This window comes from Argopecten irradians, chromosome 12 (assembly GCF_041381155.1).
Source record: "Argopecten irradians isolate NY chromosome 12, Ai_NY, whole genome shotgun sequence".
In the NCBI taxonomy this organism is placed as follows: domain Eukaryota; kingdom Metazoa; phylum Mollusca; class Bivalvia; order Pectinida; family Pectinidae; genus Argopecten; species Argopecten irradians.
Window position 1 is genome coordinate 8,082,909 of NC_091145.1, and position 16,579 is coordinate 8,099,487.

The 16,579-nt window shown below is 35.1% G+C and overlaps 1 protein-coding gene across 1 annotated transcript; it reads right to left on the minus strand.

Moving 5' to 3' along the window:
- Positions 1 to 90: 90 nt before the first annotated feature.
- Positions 91 to 13,440, minus strand: LOC138336512 (glutamate receptor 1-like). Its single transcript, XM_069286019.1, has 7 exons — positions 13,016 to 13,440; positions 6,649 to 6,684; positions 5,461 to 5,643; positions 5,045 to 5,179; positions 4,505 to 4,709; positions 3,286 to 4,010; positions 91 to 2,879 (listed from the first exon to the last, which is right to left on the minus strand). Exons 1-7 carry the CDS (start codon positions 13,073 to 13,075, stop codon positions 2,763 to 2,765), a joined length of 1,461 nt encoding a protein of 486 aa, XP_069142120.1. The 5' UTR covers positions 13,076 to 13,440; the 3' UTR covers positions 91 to 2,762.
- Between the last annotated feature and the right edge of the window lie 3,139 nt (positions 13,441 to 16,579).

Below are 16,579 nucleotides of genomic sequence, written 5' to 3' on the forward strand. Positions count from 1 at the left end.
CAATCAATGAATTAATATTATGAACTATATGGAGTATTAATGACACGTGATGACCAGAAAGTGTCTTACATACAATATCAACACAAGACACTTGGTATACAATTTATTTGTACCAATATAACTGTTCTCATATCACGACGCACACATATATTTACATTCTGTGTTTCTTTGCCTGTATATCGTTTGTAGATTCAAACTGCACTGTATACTGCAATTTACAATGATGAGGTCGATGTACGGATACAGGTTAATGTAGATCCGGCTGTCGATGACTTTCATTTTCAAAAATATATTGAGTTTTCTTTACTTGATTGGGATGAAATAAAATTCATTTATAAATCACATCATGGATACAAAGCAACAATTGTTTAAATGAGCATCTACGTCTATTTGGTACCTGGAAAACTGTAATTGGACGCTCGACGCCATCGGTTTCAAATCCAACCCATCACTTCAATATCGCAAATAACTAAATGTGCGTTAACTGTTTTTGTCTACAATTATTATAATAGTATAGAACGTTATGATACAATATTTTAAAATGGATGAAATGTAAAAAATAACATGTTAACCATTTCACGTCCTTGTCGTTTATTATGATGGAATTTAGTCGACGGTTCAAATATTCACCGACATAATTTGATTCACTGATTTAAATTCACTGAATATACATTGGTTTTTTTAAATATATGTGAAAACGAATAAAAGTGATAAACTGTTACATGTAGCATAGTGAAACCTGCATTAGCGACCACATCTGTATAATGACAACCTGCTTATTATGACCACTGTCTTAGGATCCGTAATGGTCATTTAGAACACAATTCACTTGACTGTCTATAAAGACCACTTGGCAATAGAAGCCACTTTACTCTTTCCCTTGGTTGGCCTTCTTTTATAGACAAGTTTGATTATATTCTGAAATATTCAGTCGCCTAGTGGGCGACATTTCATTTATATGTCCCTCCAATTGCATTTATATCACCTTCATATATCTTACATTTGGTAACATTTTTGCAGGTATAAGACAACATGTAATTACTACACAAACATATTCGACTATGTGTTATGTACATATACAATCTTTCTCATCAGAACTCAAACGTCACGATGACTTGTCTAAAACTATGTACATTCAACTATACAACTCATGAACTGATACAGTTTCTATCCATTCAATGGCGTTTGAAGACACATACATATACGTGTGTTCGAAATAATACGTTCGCGTATATATAGGGCAATTTTTGTATATGTTCGCGTATATATATAGGGCAATTTTTGTACAGTTGAATAAAACAAACAGCTAATGGACACATCGAAGGTTTATTGAATTTGGGAAGACTTTTACATTAATAATATATGTTTTTGATTTTCGACAATAATGATGTATACATATTGTACTGTAAACTATTTTTAATTTCGCGAATTTCGTAGTGGTGAAGGTAAATTCTGGCGTTAGCCTCCCCGAAATAATGGTTACCTCAGTTACAATAATATATATTGAAAAGTATTTAAATACGAACAACTTATCCACGATTCGAAAAGGAAATCGCAAACTTTAGTTAGAAAAATTGATTTACGGTACCTTTGTGTTCTTATACATGCGCATTTACACGTACAGCAAGCATACTTAAACGTGATGGGACAGATGTTTTGTTCAGACGTTATATGATGGCATTTTTAAGGACACTTTGGTTGACACTAGGATTTCACTTGATATGCCTGACATGTACATTGGTACGATCTATTAATTCGTCTTATTTTAACACAAACTAAGAATGAATATTAGCGTGCGAAATGAAAGATGAATATGCAATGTTATAGGGATGAATATATGATACGACAATGAATAGCAAACATATCTTACTCCCATATATATTGTAATTATGTAAGTTGAACTAAAGTAGAATGCACCACGATTACAATAGTACAGAAACAATGCTAAATACAATGGACAATAAACTGGATACCTCAACATACCAAGCATTATCGCCGTAGTAAATAAATTGTAGTTTTCTAACAACATCAACTAACTTATATTAATGAGCAATGGCACTGATACAGTTCCATGTCCTTAATGATTACATATTCATTTTGTTCCCATTCGTCAAACCCTTGGACAAGATCGACACCCCTCATTTCCTCAGTTTCTAGGCTACACATACCCCAGTAACTTATTTTACTTTAGGGAACAATTGGAACAGTATTCATATAGGTTGCGAACAAAGCATAACTCATTTTGTTATTTTTTCGAAAAAAACACCGTATTTTTTTTTCATCGACTCCAAAGCATTAGGCTCTATATGTTTTGGTCGATAAATGGGTAGTCCCAAAACTTATGAATTTGGTTTTAACTCAAATGGACAAACAGAAGCCGATGAATTGACACCATGTTATCGGCTATGATATAAACCTTTACTTCTAATATTCAACAAATAACGTTCATTGGTAACGGTTCTAATGATTTTTTACCGTAAAATATTGCTTTGTTGTTTATATTATAACATTAGGCGTACTAATTTGACAAATGGTGAATCTTCCGTCAAGTGTTTCCCACATGAATAATAACTGTTGTGATACGAGTTTCGTCCACCACACCGATATCCTTGTACCACACTCCTTATGATGTTATACATTTTTCATCACTCTATGTATGATATTCCTTTATCACTTTGCGTAATGATGATAGTATTGCCCACATCTTAATACCATTTTTTCACTCTTTGTGACGCATTCCCACTCTTTGTGATGTATGTACATCACGGTTCTGCCGCAGCAATTGGTGCTTTGTCGCTTTCGCCGTTGTCTGTCGTCTCTGATTGGCCACGGCCGTTTGCATCTGTCATACGCACAGGCTCCGGGGTTGCACCTGCCTTCTGCAAACACGTCAAATAAAACAGTTATTGGTTAAAAACACTGGCCTAAAATAAGCCCGCATTAACGATCGCAAAATTATCCGATTCAAAAATTGCATTTGAGAAAAAATATTTTCGTTTTCAAAGAAAATCCTATCACTTTCTTCAAAACGATGTCAGATATCTCAGGGGAAAATATAAACCATTTAAAAGCAAATGATAGCTTTATTTCAACACCAAAACGTTTAACCGAATTATCAACATTCAATTTATTAACTGACCAGTGTGGATGCTTTTGTATAAGGAGATATTGCATAATACATGAGATTTTTATGCTTGACAGAAGTCACTAATGTGTTTGATAAAATTGAATATCTGTTTTAATCGATTTCGTCTGGTGGCAAACTGTATAGTCAGTATATCCTACCTTTTTCCTGTATCTGTGAACCAAAATTTCCACAACTAGGAGAATAGCTCCAACCAACAGCCCAAATAAGAGAACCACGAAGGCAAGCGACAGATCTCCTATAGAGAGAGGTTGCGCCGAAATCTTGGCAGTCTCTTGCCGACTGATATAGTCGTCCAGATTTGTCCGTCCACATTTTCCACCTGTGAACCATTTATTGTATAGCATGTACATGGTGCCATCTTCTCTTAACTGTCTGATAGCCTCCGACAGCTCGTTGCATAAACCTGCCCTTGCCTTGTTACACGCAAATCCAGCCTGACTTGGACTTATCGTTTCTCCGACAACCATCAAATCGCAGTTCGTTGAGGCTATGTAGTCTGCTGTTGTGCTCTCAACAATGGCAGCATATCCTTTTGATTCTCGTATTCTCTTAACGGCTTCGCTTGTATGCTTGAAATTATTGTCCCCGAGGTCCATGAAAGCCAGCATTCTGTGGAATACTGGGTCATTGGAATCTCGCAAATTGTTGAGCAGATGGACATTCTGCATAGCCCCGTAAGGTGTGATTGTTTGTAAGGCCATTTCGTGGAATGTTTTGAATGGAACGACAGTCTTGCCTGTACGGTTGGCGAGCAACATGGCTGTTAAGTTAGCGGTGTAGGCAATGATCATTAAGAAGACGAAGCTAAACCACATACAGGTAATAATTCTTCCTGCCGGTGACCTCGGTACTTCCTTGTATCCTACAGACAAGAAAACAAATAGGTTTTGAAATAGTTTAAAAATCAATCAGACAAGCAAACAAACAAATATATGAAAGTTTTTAATTTTCATCTCAGTGTACAATGAACAAAGGAAGTGAATTATTGTAAGTTAAAGTTTAATTTGAAGACTAGAATCGTTGTTATTTTAGTTAGTTCCTAACCGATTATGTAGCAAAAGTATCCATACGTGAAGCGTCTTAGCTTCAAAGATAGAAACAAAATAACTAAAATATGATTGGTACATGGAGAAATTGTGCCGACTCTCATTACATAGAAAAGCATTTCCTAATCAATAATCATATCGTAATTCTATAATGAGGTACTTTTACAAGACTGAGATTTCACAAAACACAACGGCTGAGATTGACAGAATAGTATGCACAATACGTCAATTTAGGAAGGTTTGAATACCATGATACTTTCGTTATATTGTATTTAAATACTTATTCAATCAAAAAGGTCTTGTTAATTACCTTGCCAGGTAAGTGTGCTATGAACGAAGAAAAATGCGTTATTTGGAGCGAAACTATCTCTTGAGAACGTAGGGTCTTGATTGGCGGGCACCTGACCCCACTCAGACGGGCTGAACTTGTTGATGATGACAAAGACGAAGCCCATCACCCACGAGATTACTACCACCAGAATCCATACAGGGAGGGAATAGGGCTCGAACAAAAGCTATGGAATAGAAAACAACTGTGATTATTAGCTCTTACTAGAAAGCGCTTGTCTTAACGAAGCTATAATTTCTACAGATAAACAGAAATGCAGATTGATCAGGAAGAAAATATGCCAATGCTAGATTACTACCGCCGCCATTTACTAAGGGAGAAAATAGGGTTATGGGATATATAAGAAAAACAGATGTAGATTGTTTAGTTTTGTTTCAGAAGCAATCAAGGAAAACAACTAACGTTTGGATACAATGAACTTTTTATGTTAACCGATACTTCAGGACATTCTTAATAATTCTGTATGAATGGAGTCTTTGCTTGGTGTGTATTAGGATTTACCTTGAGGGGATCGCTGTGAACGACTGGCTTTTTGATAAGTATTCTGTGTCCAATGTTTAACATGGCATTGGAAAAGTCCACGGCCGATTGTCGCTTCTCAGTAAAGATCATAGGAAGCGCTGCAATATCCGCATCCTGTAGAGCAAGAAATAAAATGTATGGATTAAAAGTATTCAATGGGTATCGCATTTACCGACATATTTTAATATTACAATATAAATACAACATGTTTAGCTCATCATTAGTGATAGTTTACCAGTAGGGAGGGGAAAGTACAAATAAGGCAAATGCAGTGTGTGTATATATGCGTATGAGTGGATGGGTTCATGGGGTTTGGAGTAATGATAAAGGACCAGGAATCGTAACCGTTATCTTGAATATCATTCTGGATATGGAAATTTGTAATAACGACCTACCCCTGCAACGAGTTCTCCGATAGCTCCGTCCCAGTTCCCGCCTGTCTCACGGCCATATTTGCCATCTTTGACGTAGGTAAGTGTGTAATTGAAATCGGATATCTTTGACACCTTTTGTAGGAGATCTATCATGAAGCCTTTATGGCTCCCTCCGCTATCACTCTCCATCACCCATGGCTTGTCCTGAAAGTTCATATTAGATTCAAGTCGATTTTACTAACTGTATACAAACTTTCTTTCACCGCTATTAAATTTTGCGAGTTCCATTTCAAAACATGTTCGCGAAAATTGTTGTTCGCGGATATAAAAATTGATTGATAATTCCTATGAATACAAATATTAATTTTCGGCGACAAGCTTTCGCGAATTAAAATCGAACGCGAGTAAAAGTTGTTTTACAGTATACCTATTATACTTACACCATATTCTTTTGAATTTGAAAACTCAAAAATTAAAAAAAAATGTTAATATTATCCGGTTGATAAACAGTTTGTTACTACACAATTAATGTAAATCATTCTTCATGAATACACTAAACGTGTCGGTTTGTAGTATAACGTTGCTGTCGTATCATTCACATAATCCTTAATGACGTTATTTTATAACACATAACTGCACACATCATAATACAGTGAACCAAATTATTTTCGAATGAGACTAATATTCGCGGGCGATGAAAAATAACGAAAATAAATCCCAGTGAACATTGTCTTATGTCGCGAAAATAAATCCTCTTTGAAAAGCCTTTCTGTGTGAAAACGCAAAATTAAGTCACCGCGAAATGAAGTTGGTTTACAGTATACCTAAACCATGAAAGAACACAATGACCGCGGGATAAAATTTCTGCCACAAGGCTTTTCTTGATGTGAGTGGAGTATGGTATACATACTAATAATTTCATATTTCCATATCAATACAAACCCATACTGTATAGTTGTTAAAGGTTTTCACGGATGTAAAATGTCACGTTCTTTGGAACTCTTTGGAAGGGGGGGTGGGGGACTTTGTTTTGTGAATCATTTGTATAGCCTTTGGAATCACACACGACATGCTTTGATATGCAAAACAAGTATTTTGATAAACGAGATATTCAATTTGTTAATTTAGATCAACGCAGTATAGCAAAATTAAAAACCCCGCAAATATAAGCAATTATACAGTACTTGATGATCTATAGTAGAAACTTACCTGTAGTGTGATCACTCTGTAGGTCGCTGTCTGTGCCTGTAATTAACAAAGTAAATAATCTTTAAAAAATGTTATAAACAATAAAATTTCACCAATTTAAAAAGTACTGCAAAATTTTTGTTTCATAAAATTGTTTATCATATCAAATTAAAGTAATATCAGAAGTTTATAGTTTCCGTAATCAAAGAACATATGTATATGCCTGTTATACAGTGACCTTGCTCATGTAATCTTTTTGCATATGCCACTGGTATAATATAACACGGAATTTCATTGGCTGGACATTTATTGTGACGTCATGACTTGACGTAGGTAAACAATGGCGCGACTCCAGGATTCAGGATTCAAGTACGTTATAACAAAATGACATCCGGTGGTTTACGCAACACAAAGTGGCGTTGAGATTATCCGGGGTTACTGTAGCTATGAGAAAAAATTATCTTAGATATGTGTTTTCATTCAATAATTCATGAAACTTTAAAAACGTAAATTTCTTTGTTGACATATAAATACAATATATTTGTAAAAGGGCTGTTAACGTTATCATGATTAGTGCGTTCAGTAACTCGCTGATTTGAGATTTCAAATTCCACTCTGGAGTGGGTATATACATATACTTCAGGCAAGGAGAATGTAATAGAGATGAAGATTTAAAATTAAATTTGCATCACCATTTCTGGACACCATAGCAATTACGTAAACAATGAAGAAATAAAAACCCGGAAACTACGCACCAACCAATCATAGTGAGGGACTTTTTTACAGTCTCATGTGTGTCGGGTATTTAACATAAACAGTGTGTATCAAAGATCAAAAATAGTAAATGTGTGTGCTCGCACGCGTAGACAGTCACGGCTTTGTAACGAACAGACAGATAAGTTAACTTCAGTCAGGTTGTTCATGAGAAGTAGCGATATCGCAAATTCAATCTCAGCATAAAATTAAACTGTTAACAGATATGGAATGTCGTAACAGAGAGCTAGTGTTCACTAGTGGTTTTAATGCCTGGTCTTCTGACATCTGATGATTAACAGTGCTTTGTGGTTACTTACAAAACTGTTCGCGAAAGCGGGTGTCGGATCCAAATGTATATAACTCAACTAATGGAGAAACGACAGAGGCAAAATGATTCACCGCGTGTTTACACCACATGAACTCTTACAGTTTGAATGGGAGGTTGTGATTAAATGATATTTCAATAGATAGGACGTTCAACAATATGAAAACAAACAAAATAAGTATTACTCATATGTAGACAGGCCATCAAAACCTACATAGGTTGTTAAAAAGAAGTTCTCAAAAAATCATCATAATCAATTTATGGACTATTTTCTCTTAGAAATTATTACGCTGTCACATCATCTAATCAAATGCGGCGTTATAACCGCTGACGTTAGTTTTAATGTTCTAGAGTGTAGTGGTCACATTTCTAGATATGATACAGTGATTGGAGACTACAGCTTTGCAAGTGACGAGTAAGACACATATATAATTATCCGTATCTACATCAAACTGTTAATGTGTTTATATAAATACATATTTGTAAATCGTTACGCAATATGTATTAATTTTATAATTACGCTTAGTTCATTAAATCGTTTCTGGTCCTAATTCACCAATTAAATAATCATCAGCCCTTTGATCTCATAAATAATAATTATGTATGTGACGTAATCGTTATATAAATGTACTAAGAAATATCCATTACGTTTTTCAGTTCCAGTTTTGTAGATACTGGAACTTTGAACCACCGCCAACGTTATAATAAAGCAGATTTTTCCGTTAGTGATGTTTCAGTTTTGATGATTCTTGAGTATATATTTTCTAAATACACCAATGTGATATTTCATAGATGCCAAACGTTAAGTCGTTTGAAATGAGAAACCAAGCGCAGTTTTGAACATTTTTTAGTTTTAAATGGATATGCACCAGCGATCTTAAAGTTAACAGATATACCATTTGTATACAACAAACATTTTCACACCAGACAAACCAGTGGTCAGTCACGTGCACTGACCATATGTTATATGTATCAAACATGTCGATGTGCCTTCAAGAACAGCAATTGTGACGGTTGCTGATGGTTTACCGATCATTAAACCAATGTTTCAAAAAACTCTGTATTGAACAACTGAATTCTGATTGTTACATACCGGATTACGTTCCCCTTGTTTGAACCATAGAGTCAGACATATTGTGAAGAGCAAATCTGATTGATAAATTTAATATTTCAAACAAATGGAGCCAGCCTTAATATTCTTCACACGATGAACGGATGGCGATTTTACTGACTTGCGGTCTTAATAATATCTACTTCTGAGTTGGAGAAGGGACAACATCTATATATATAAAGCAGCAGGAAAAAAAATAAAGTTCACCGCGGCAGGTGTCTAGTTTTTTTTAAGTCTGCTAGCAGACACTGAGATAGTGATCACTTTCCTGAAGGCGCATCCTTCATTCAGGGATTAGCATAACGCCATGTTCGAGTCGGCCTGAGAATGAGGATTTTGACGAGAACCCCATGCTGGGCGCGATAAGCACAGATCGGAGACTTTATACCATAGGGCGGCCGTCCTTGGCTAGCTATACCGGATCTGTTGTGCTAAAGTCATTATTTGCCATTTTATAGATAAGAGTTCTTATGATTTCAAAGTATTTTGGTAGATTGCCAGAAGTGTTTAATGTTTCAACCCGTTATCAGCGCGATGTTAGTTTTACTTTTCCATACCAAAGTTTTACAACAGTTCTGTGCTACCTGGTGTATGTCTCACACAACAAACCTGATAGTGTATAGTACAGATTCTAAACAAAAGAACGAGTATTTTGGTTATTTATACCGAAAAACAGGGTTACTCTAAGATGTCGAAAACCACAGGGCGACAACACAGTTTCTAGTTACAAATATCAGAACGACCTTAACCCTACTCCAACATCGTTACAACTTTATTAATTTTAAACAACAAACAACACGACGACCTACTGTAAACCAACTGTCTTTCGCGTGCGATGTACTTTCGCAAATTTCGCGATCCAAGTAAATTTGCGAAAGTTAATCTCCGTGAATTCACAATTATATCAGTCATCTTGTTATGAATTGTTCAGACAATTTTTAAATCCGCGGCAAATGTTTATCTTCGCGTACTTGTTTTGAAATGGAAATCGCAAATTTTAGTAGTTCGCAGTATTCTTATCTGCTTTAAATACCTGATCGGTTATTTAGCTGTTCTAAACAACAGGACGCTGTTTCATTCAACAAAAAGAACACCAATCTGTTTTAAACAAACGGAATAATACCTTGCCGGTCAATACAACACGACTGCTACGTGTACTTTGATGTTCAAAAGAGAGTGAAAATACCTAGTCGTTAATTATTATGCTGGTGAAAAAAGGGTTATTACCTTGCTTTTCCTCATAATAGGAGACATGTGTGTCTTTAAGCTGGGGACCATACTTCAATTAATTTACAGATTTCTTTATTTGAAACTAAGACCAGACGTAATTGTTAAGATCAAAATTATAAAGGCACACACTGTTTGATTATCTATTTTCTAGACAAAAGGCGCTGTCTAATGGAAATATGATTACAGTGGATTACTTATTAATTCAAACATCACACTAAGGTCGAATACACGGTTAAAATGATAAATCCCAGCCCTTTCTAGTCAAATTCTGTTAAGAACATCCGATATTACATACAAATGATATTGTTAAGACAAGAACGATGCAGTATTTAACTATTTACAAATAATTACATTCCAGAATTCCGTGATTCGTGAGGACTACAACATTTGGTTTTATTGTTTCAACGTCCTATTAACAGACAGGGTCATTTAAGGACGTGCCAGGTTTGTTGATGGAGGAAAGCTGGAGTACTCGGAGAAAAATCACCGACCAGCGGTCAGTACATGACAGGCGCCCACATGAAATTCGAACTCGCGATTCAGAGGTGGAGGGTTTGAGGTAATATCTCAACTACTTACCGGGACCCCAGGTTCACACCTACAATCCATTTATACACCTGTTTCAGGATAACAATCTCTACGATACAAAGTTAAAATGATTCTCTAAAATTTTGATAAGGAGGCTGTACTACGTATGTGAAGTGTTATCTTCCACGTTATGAGTTTTTGTAATATCTTAATATAAAGAAATTAAATGCATTTGATAGAAAAACTGTACTTTATAAAGGCAACGAAATAATAGCCAAAACAAATTAACTGCAAACATATTTAATTACCAAATTTTGAGGTCTTAACTTTTGGTTAACCACATTGGTATATCAATGTATAAATTATGTAAAGATTATACTTTTCACTGATCGAGAACGCTACTTGTTTCCACCTACCCCTATCACAGAGGATACAAAACATACATCAACCTACACACATGTATAAACATCACATCGTCACAAATATAATGGTGTAATACTGATAACGACACTCTGTTGGATACTGTTAGGTTATGTTTCAATGGGATTGGGAATACACACGGAACTGACTGGTGGGAATGTGCCCTTCCAATCCCACGAGAGATATTGTATTATCTTCAGGGAAAGTCATTCTCTAAAACAACAGTGGCTTCAGCATCAATTTGACCACATGAGCTTAGTCATCAGTAGAATTATATGTCGGGGGCAGATACATGATAAATATTTCGTGCTGAAGGTTCTGAGTAATGACACCCATTAGGGCCTACACATTCCATTTGAGAACAGCCTGACCAATGATTATGGAAACACGCACTAGAAACGCCCAGTCAAATGTACAGCCATAGTTTGAATAATATGCAGACTACTTTCATCTGCTCTGAATTAAAAAAAAATAAAAAGGGTTTTGGAAAGTCAAGCATAAGGGAAGAGATAACAAGGTTGCATTAAGTCTAATTGGCAAAGGTAAACAAATTAGGAAAAATATATATCCGATAAAATTCCACCATATAAGTTTAATCATTGTCTATTAGTAAAATATTTTTTTTAAAAATAAAGTAATAACTGATACATTAATTACAATGTTTGGGACAGACAACATGAGAAAGGTTTAAAAATATCTACTTTAGATATGAAATGTGATAAATAACTTAACTACAGAGAACGCGCACGTTATGTTTAAGATTCAGCTTCTATAACCTTATTAATATTATCAGGTTTGGTGCTGCGCATAGGGATGAACGTTGATCTGATTTATATAGTACAAAGACGGACCTGCCAACAGATGATATTCCTTATCAGGGCTGAGGAAAGTGCGGAGGACATGCCTTGCTGGGAGGGATTGGGAAGTGTGATAAGGGGGAGTCGTCTGGTACAATATGACCCCTCCCCAATACAGCGTGACTCTCCTAGCCACACAATGAACAGATGGGCACTGTCATATAAATCTATACAGACAGCTGCTGTTTTGTGTCTCCACTTTTTGATGGATATTATATACGAAGTTTATAGATTCATGAAGCTTCATTAAATGTGAATTTCTCATATTTAGATGAAGTAAATTAGCATATTATCTCTTTCGTTAAATTTTAGCATGAATATGAATACCATGCATTTATATTGGAACACATTGTAGTTTTGGTAGCGTCTACTTATTATACATAACTTAAGAATACTTACTTCCTGAACAATTTTTGTAGGACGAATGTCGTAAATAAAATACACAACCTTTACTTTTTGGACCATATCTTCATAAATGCTAATGGATATTCTTAGTAGGAATCTAAGTTCTATTATATATCCCTACAACTGTTTTCAATCATTGTTTGGGGTTTAAGCGCTCGGTTTGGAATCACGCCGTTATCAGTACGATATAACTTCGTCTATCAGTGTCTATTTCGTACGTTTTAGATTATTTCGTACACAGAAGAATGCGTCTGACATATAACAAAATATGTTGAATTGTATTGATGTTGCGTTTGGTCAGATAAAAACAATTAGTATCCTAAACTTTCTTGTAAAATTGTTCAATGGCCCAATCAAGTCCGTGTGTTATGCACATAAGCAGTAAGAAACGTTTGTAAACAAATACAAACTGGCAAACACATCTGTACATATTATTGTTTGATCTTAAGTAACATCTACATTTGATCGAGAGTCTTACAAGCACATCTATTTTGTTTCAGAAATCGAATTGTTGTACGAAAATAATAGTTTGTAAAATAGTTTTTTAAAAGAAATATTTGGCAACTAGTGGAAAACTTTATTTTTACAAATTGTAAAAAGAAAATGCCACTGAAACAATGGAGTTGAAGTGTGTACCTAAACAATTAGATGCACAAACAGCTTTAGTCGCACATAAATACACACCAACAGGTGAACAAACGCCATCGAAAACAAACCAATAAACAAATATGCGCATCGCAATTGTAATATACTAACCTTAGCTGAAATAGACCCTCCGATCACAACAATCAGACACGAAAGCAGCCACATCTTCATCGTGGTGGAAATTAATTCACTATAAATTAAACTCCGTCTGAAGTAGGTATCCGATGTGTAAGTGAGGTGGAATGCGCTGGACGCTGGTGGAGTTGGTGGGTTTTACCGAGATGTAACCTGACACCAAGTCGTTATCTGTGCAACGCGTTAGAACCGGCAACCAATACAGTTTTGGAACGGTTCTCTCCTCTCCGACGAGAGAAGATTGTAATATCCGAAAAATCAGGGCAACAGAACATCACTTGGAACTTGTAAGGATGAAGATGATACGATTTAATTTTGTCGAGCAGCTGAGTCCTGTGTGCAGAGCAGTGGACGCCTGCTGGTACTGACGCAAGGATTTGATCCTATTCCTCGGTAAATCTGAAACGTTATCACGTGCAGCATATGATCACTGCAACTAGGACTTTTTAAATGTTACTGTAAATATAAGCTGACCATGCGTCCGCGTCAAGGTTAAGAATGAAGGCGTTAAGACGGAATTATCGGGATGGTGTCGGATCCCTGCTATATCTTGTCCAGGAAGGAATATAGATTATATTTTTATTCATATAACTACCAATGTAACATATGACGTAACACTTCTAGACAGTAGAAATAATGTTATGTTTTAAATCCGCAAAAAACCCAAACAAACACAACAACAACAACAACAACAACAACAAATAAAAAAAAATAAAAAATAAAAATAATCGCGTGGCCGAATTGGAAAATAATTAAAAAGTGAGATTATATCTTATTTTCTAGGTCTTTTATTTCTTAAATATCTATTATTTGAAAATGAAATAGCCTACCTCTTTATAATTATAGTATATGTTTTTCCTTTGGATACCGTCAACCAACTCAACGAGTCCAATTCTCCGCAGTATACTTATCCTTCCAGGTTTTCCTAGGGTTCAAAATAGCATCACGTATTCAGGATCATTCTCACTAGGCATTTGGCTTCAAGTCACAAATTTGTAACTATATGCACCAGTAGTCTATTACAGATTGTGAAAACTCTTGGCAGATAACACTATTCAAAACGTTCCATCCTTATTTTTTAATTTTATATCTAATTACCTGTTTGTCAGATCATGTTAAAACAATTAAGGGGAATATCATGTAGGTACTGTACAAATAAATCTCCTGATCAAGTGCGTTGCTTGTTATAATTCTTCTAGGTATTCTTAATTATACGTTATAAATCATTCTGCGATAACATTTTCTATGAATAGACATCATTTATGAATCGCATATGATTAATCAACCGCATCATGTTCCAAAATGTTTTGTATTTTTGTAAATTGGTTGAATTGTAAACTTAAGGTTTAACTTATAATAATTAAATGTGTGATTCCAAAAGAAGTGTCGCAAATTCTACGTACTGTAGAAGTTCGGGAAAATATGTCAATATGTCGTTTGAAATGACAATGTACAGTGTACGAATATGGCTTCCTTGCCATAGCGCGTATTGTAAACTAATTTTGTTTTCGCGAGCGATTGGACCGAGTTTCCAGGGAAAAAACACCGACCAGTGATGAGTACCTCTTGTAACACAGAGTCTTATAGAGACCTGATATTTGGTATGTAGCTTGCTTGGGTGAAAAGCTGAGTGTGTTTAAATGAATGACCTTCATTATCATTCAAAATCATAGTCATAGGTGTAAAACGTTTAAAGTCTTTAAATGACTTATTTTAAGGGTATAATCAAGAGATATGTCCTCTTCGCTAATCTCTTCATTTTATCCGCGACACTCATTATAAGGTGTCGGCCACTTGTAAACTAATTTTCTTTTTCGAGCGATTTACTTCCGAGGATTGCTGAGATGGGCGAACTTCTGAGGAATGAATGTTTAGGGGCTCAAAGTAGTATTTCCCCCATATTTGCATGTATTTTCTTTTTATCAACTTGACACTTGATGTGGTATTTCAACCTTTATTGACCCTGCGTTCAGAAATATTCGATATTTCAAAATACTGATAAACGCAGAATGCATTGATGTTTTTGTTCATTCATTAAATGTGCATGTATGTTGAGGGGAATATCTGATGAAATAAAACAAGTATTGATAAACAAGTAATCCATGAGGTTGTAGAATCATATATCATTCGCTTGTTTTAAAAAAATACTTCATTCACCCCTAAAGATACATTTGGACCTTCCAAATTCAATTGCTGGAAGAGTTCATTATGAACATTCAGGGATGAATGAGTTAAAACATCATTGATCACATCACATTGGTCCATTGAGCCATGTTATAAGGCTTTGTCATACGTATGACAAGACACACTATCAAACTATAACGTCGCATGATTGTCTCGGTGGATGGAAACGTCAAATCCGAGCCTGATATCGCCACTCTTCTGTACAATCAAAGCGAAATTCACATGGTTTTTTCTATGCTACCATACGATGTAAATACTAGTTAGGTTGCAAACAGAATATAATACTCGTTTTTACGTGATATATAAGTCATCAGACTCATTAAACAATGTTATTTCACTTGCCTAAAGTTTCGTAGCATATCAAACAGTGAACTGGTTTAAAGTTTTATGTAACATAGTCGCTCATGTAACATTGATTATCTATATTCAATACAGATGTCAGTAGCATGTCAGTGGGTAGAAGATACAAGTAGTAACATTTCTACGCCTCGGGCTCGTAACATATCAAATTATTGAACTAGTTTAATACTTTTGTACCTAATCACCTATGTAAGATCCTTTGTATTTGATACTGATGTCAGTAGCATTTCAGTGGTTAAAAGATGCGAGTAGTACATATGTAACATTTTTGTGCCTTGGGTGTGAGTCAAATAGGAAACACTCGAAAAATAATATTTGGATTCACATATTTATAAAAAGAAAGTGCTTTGTTGACATTTGGCCTCACCATAAGTGTTTTCTTGCTAAATTCTAGATATACATACTTCGCTCTGTTTATTCGGAATGTTAATTGATTCAAAAGGCGCGTGATAAAATTCACTGGCAGAACCACAGGGCATACCACTTGTTTAATTTGGGTGTCAGTAGTTACTTGTCATTTTGGTTTCTCTTATTATTTTTCTGTACAACACACGGCACAATCAGAAAGTCGAAAAAATAATATCATTATTTTTGAACAAATTTTATCATGCAGTATATCCTTGCTGATTATTATGTTGTATTATCAAATTGTTAGTGATTTCCGGCTCACACCCATTTTTATATACAATCTATTTCAGTTCGGATAACATTTACCACTGTTTCCATCGGCAAAATGATAGAATAGATTTAGATCCATGATACACTGAATCAAATTGGAACAAAATATCTTCAACATAACACACGAACAATGTTACGGAGGAAGCTTAAGACTTCTCTAGGTGATGTTACTGTGTAGTCAATATTTCTAGAATGTAATGCGTCTAAGCAGGTCATGTGATTTAGGAGGTTAGATTAATCTTAAATATATTGCCTTTTAAATTTCTGCGGTGTTTATAAGTACAAAAGATATTGTCAAGTTAACTATGACAAGAGAAA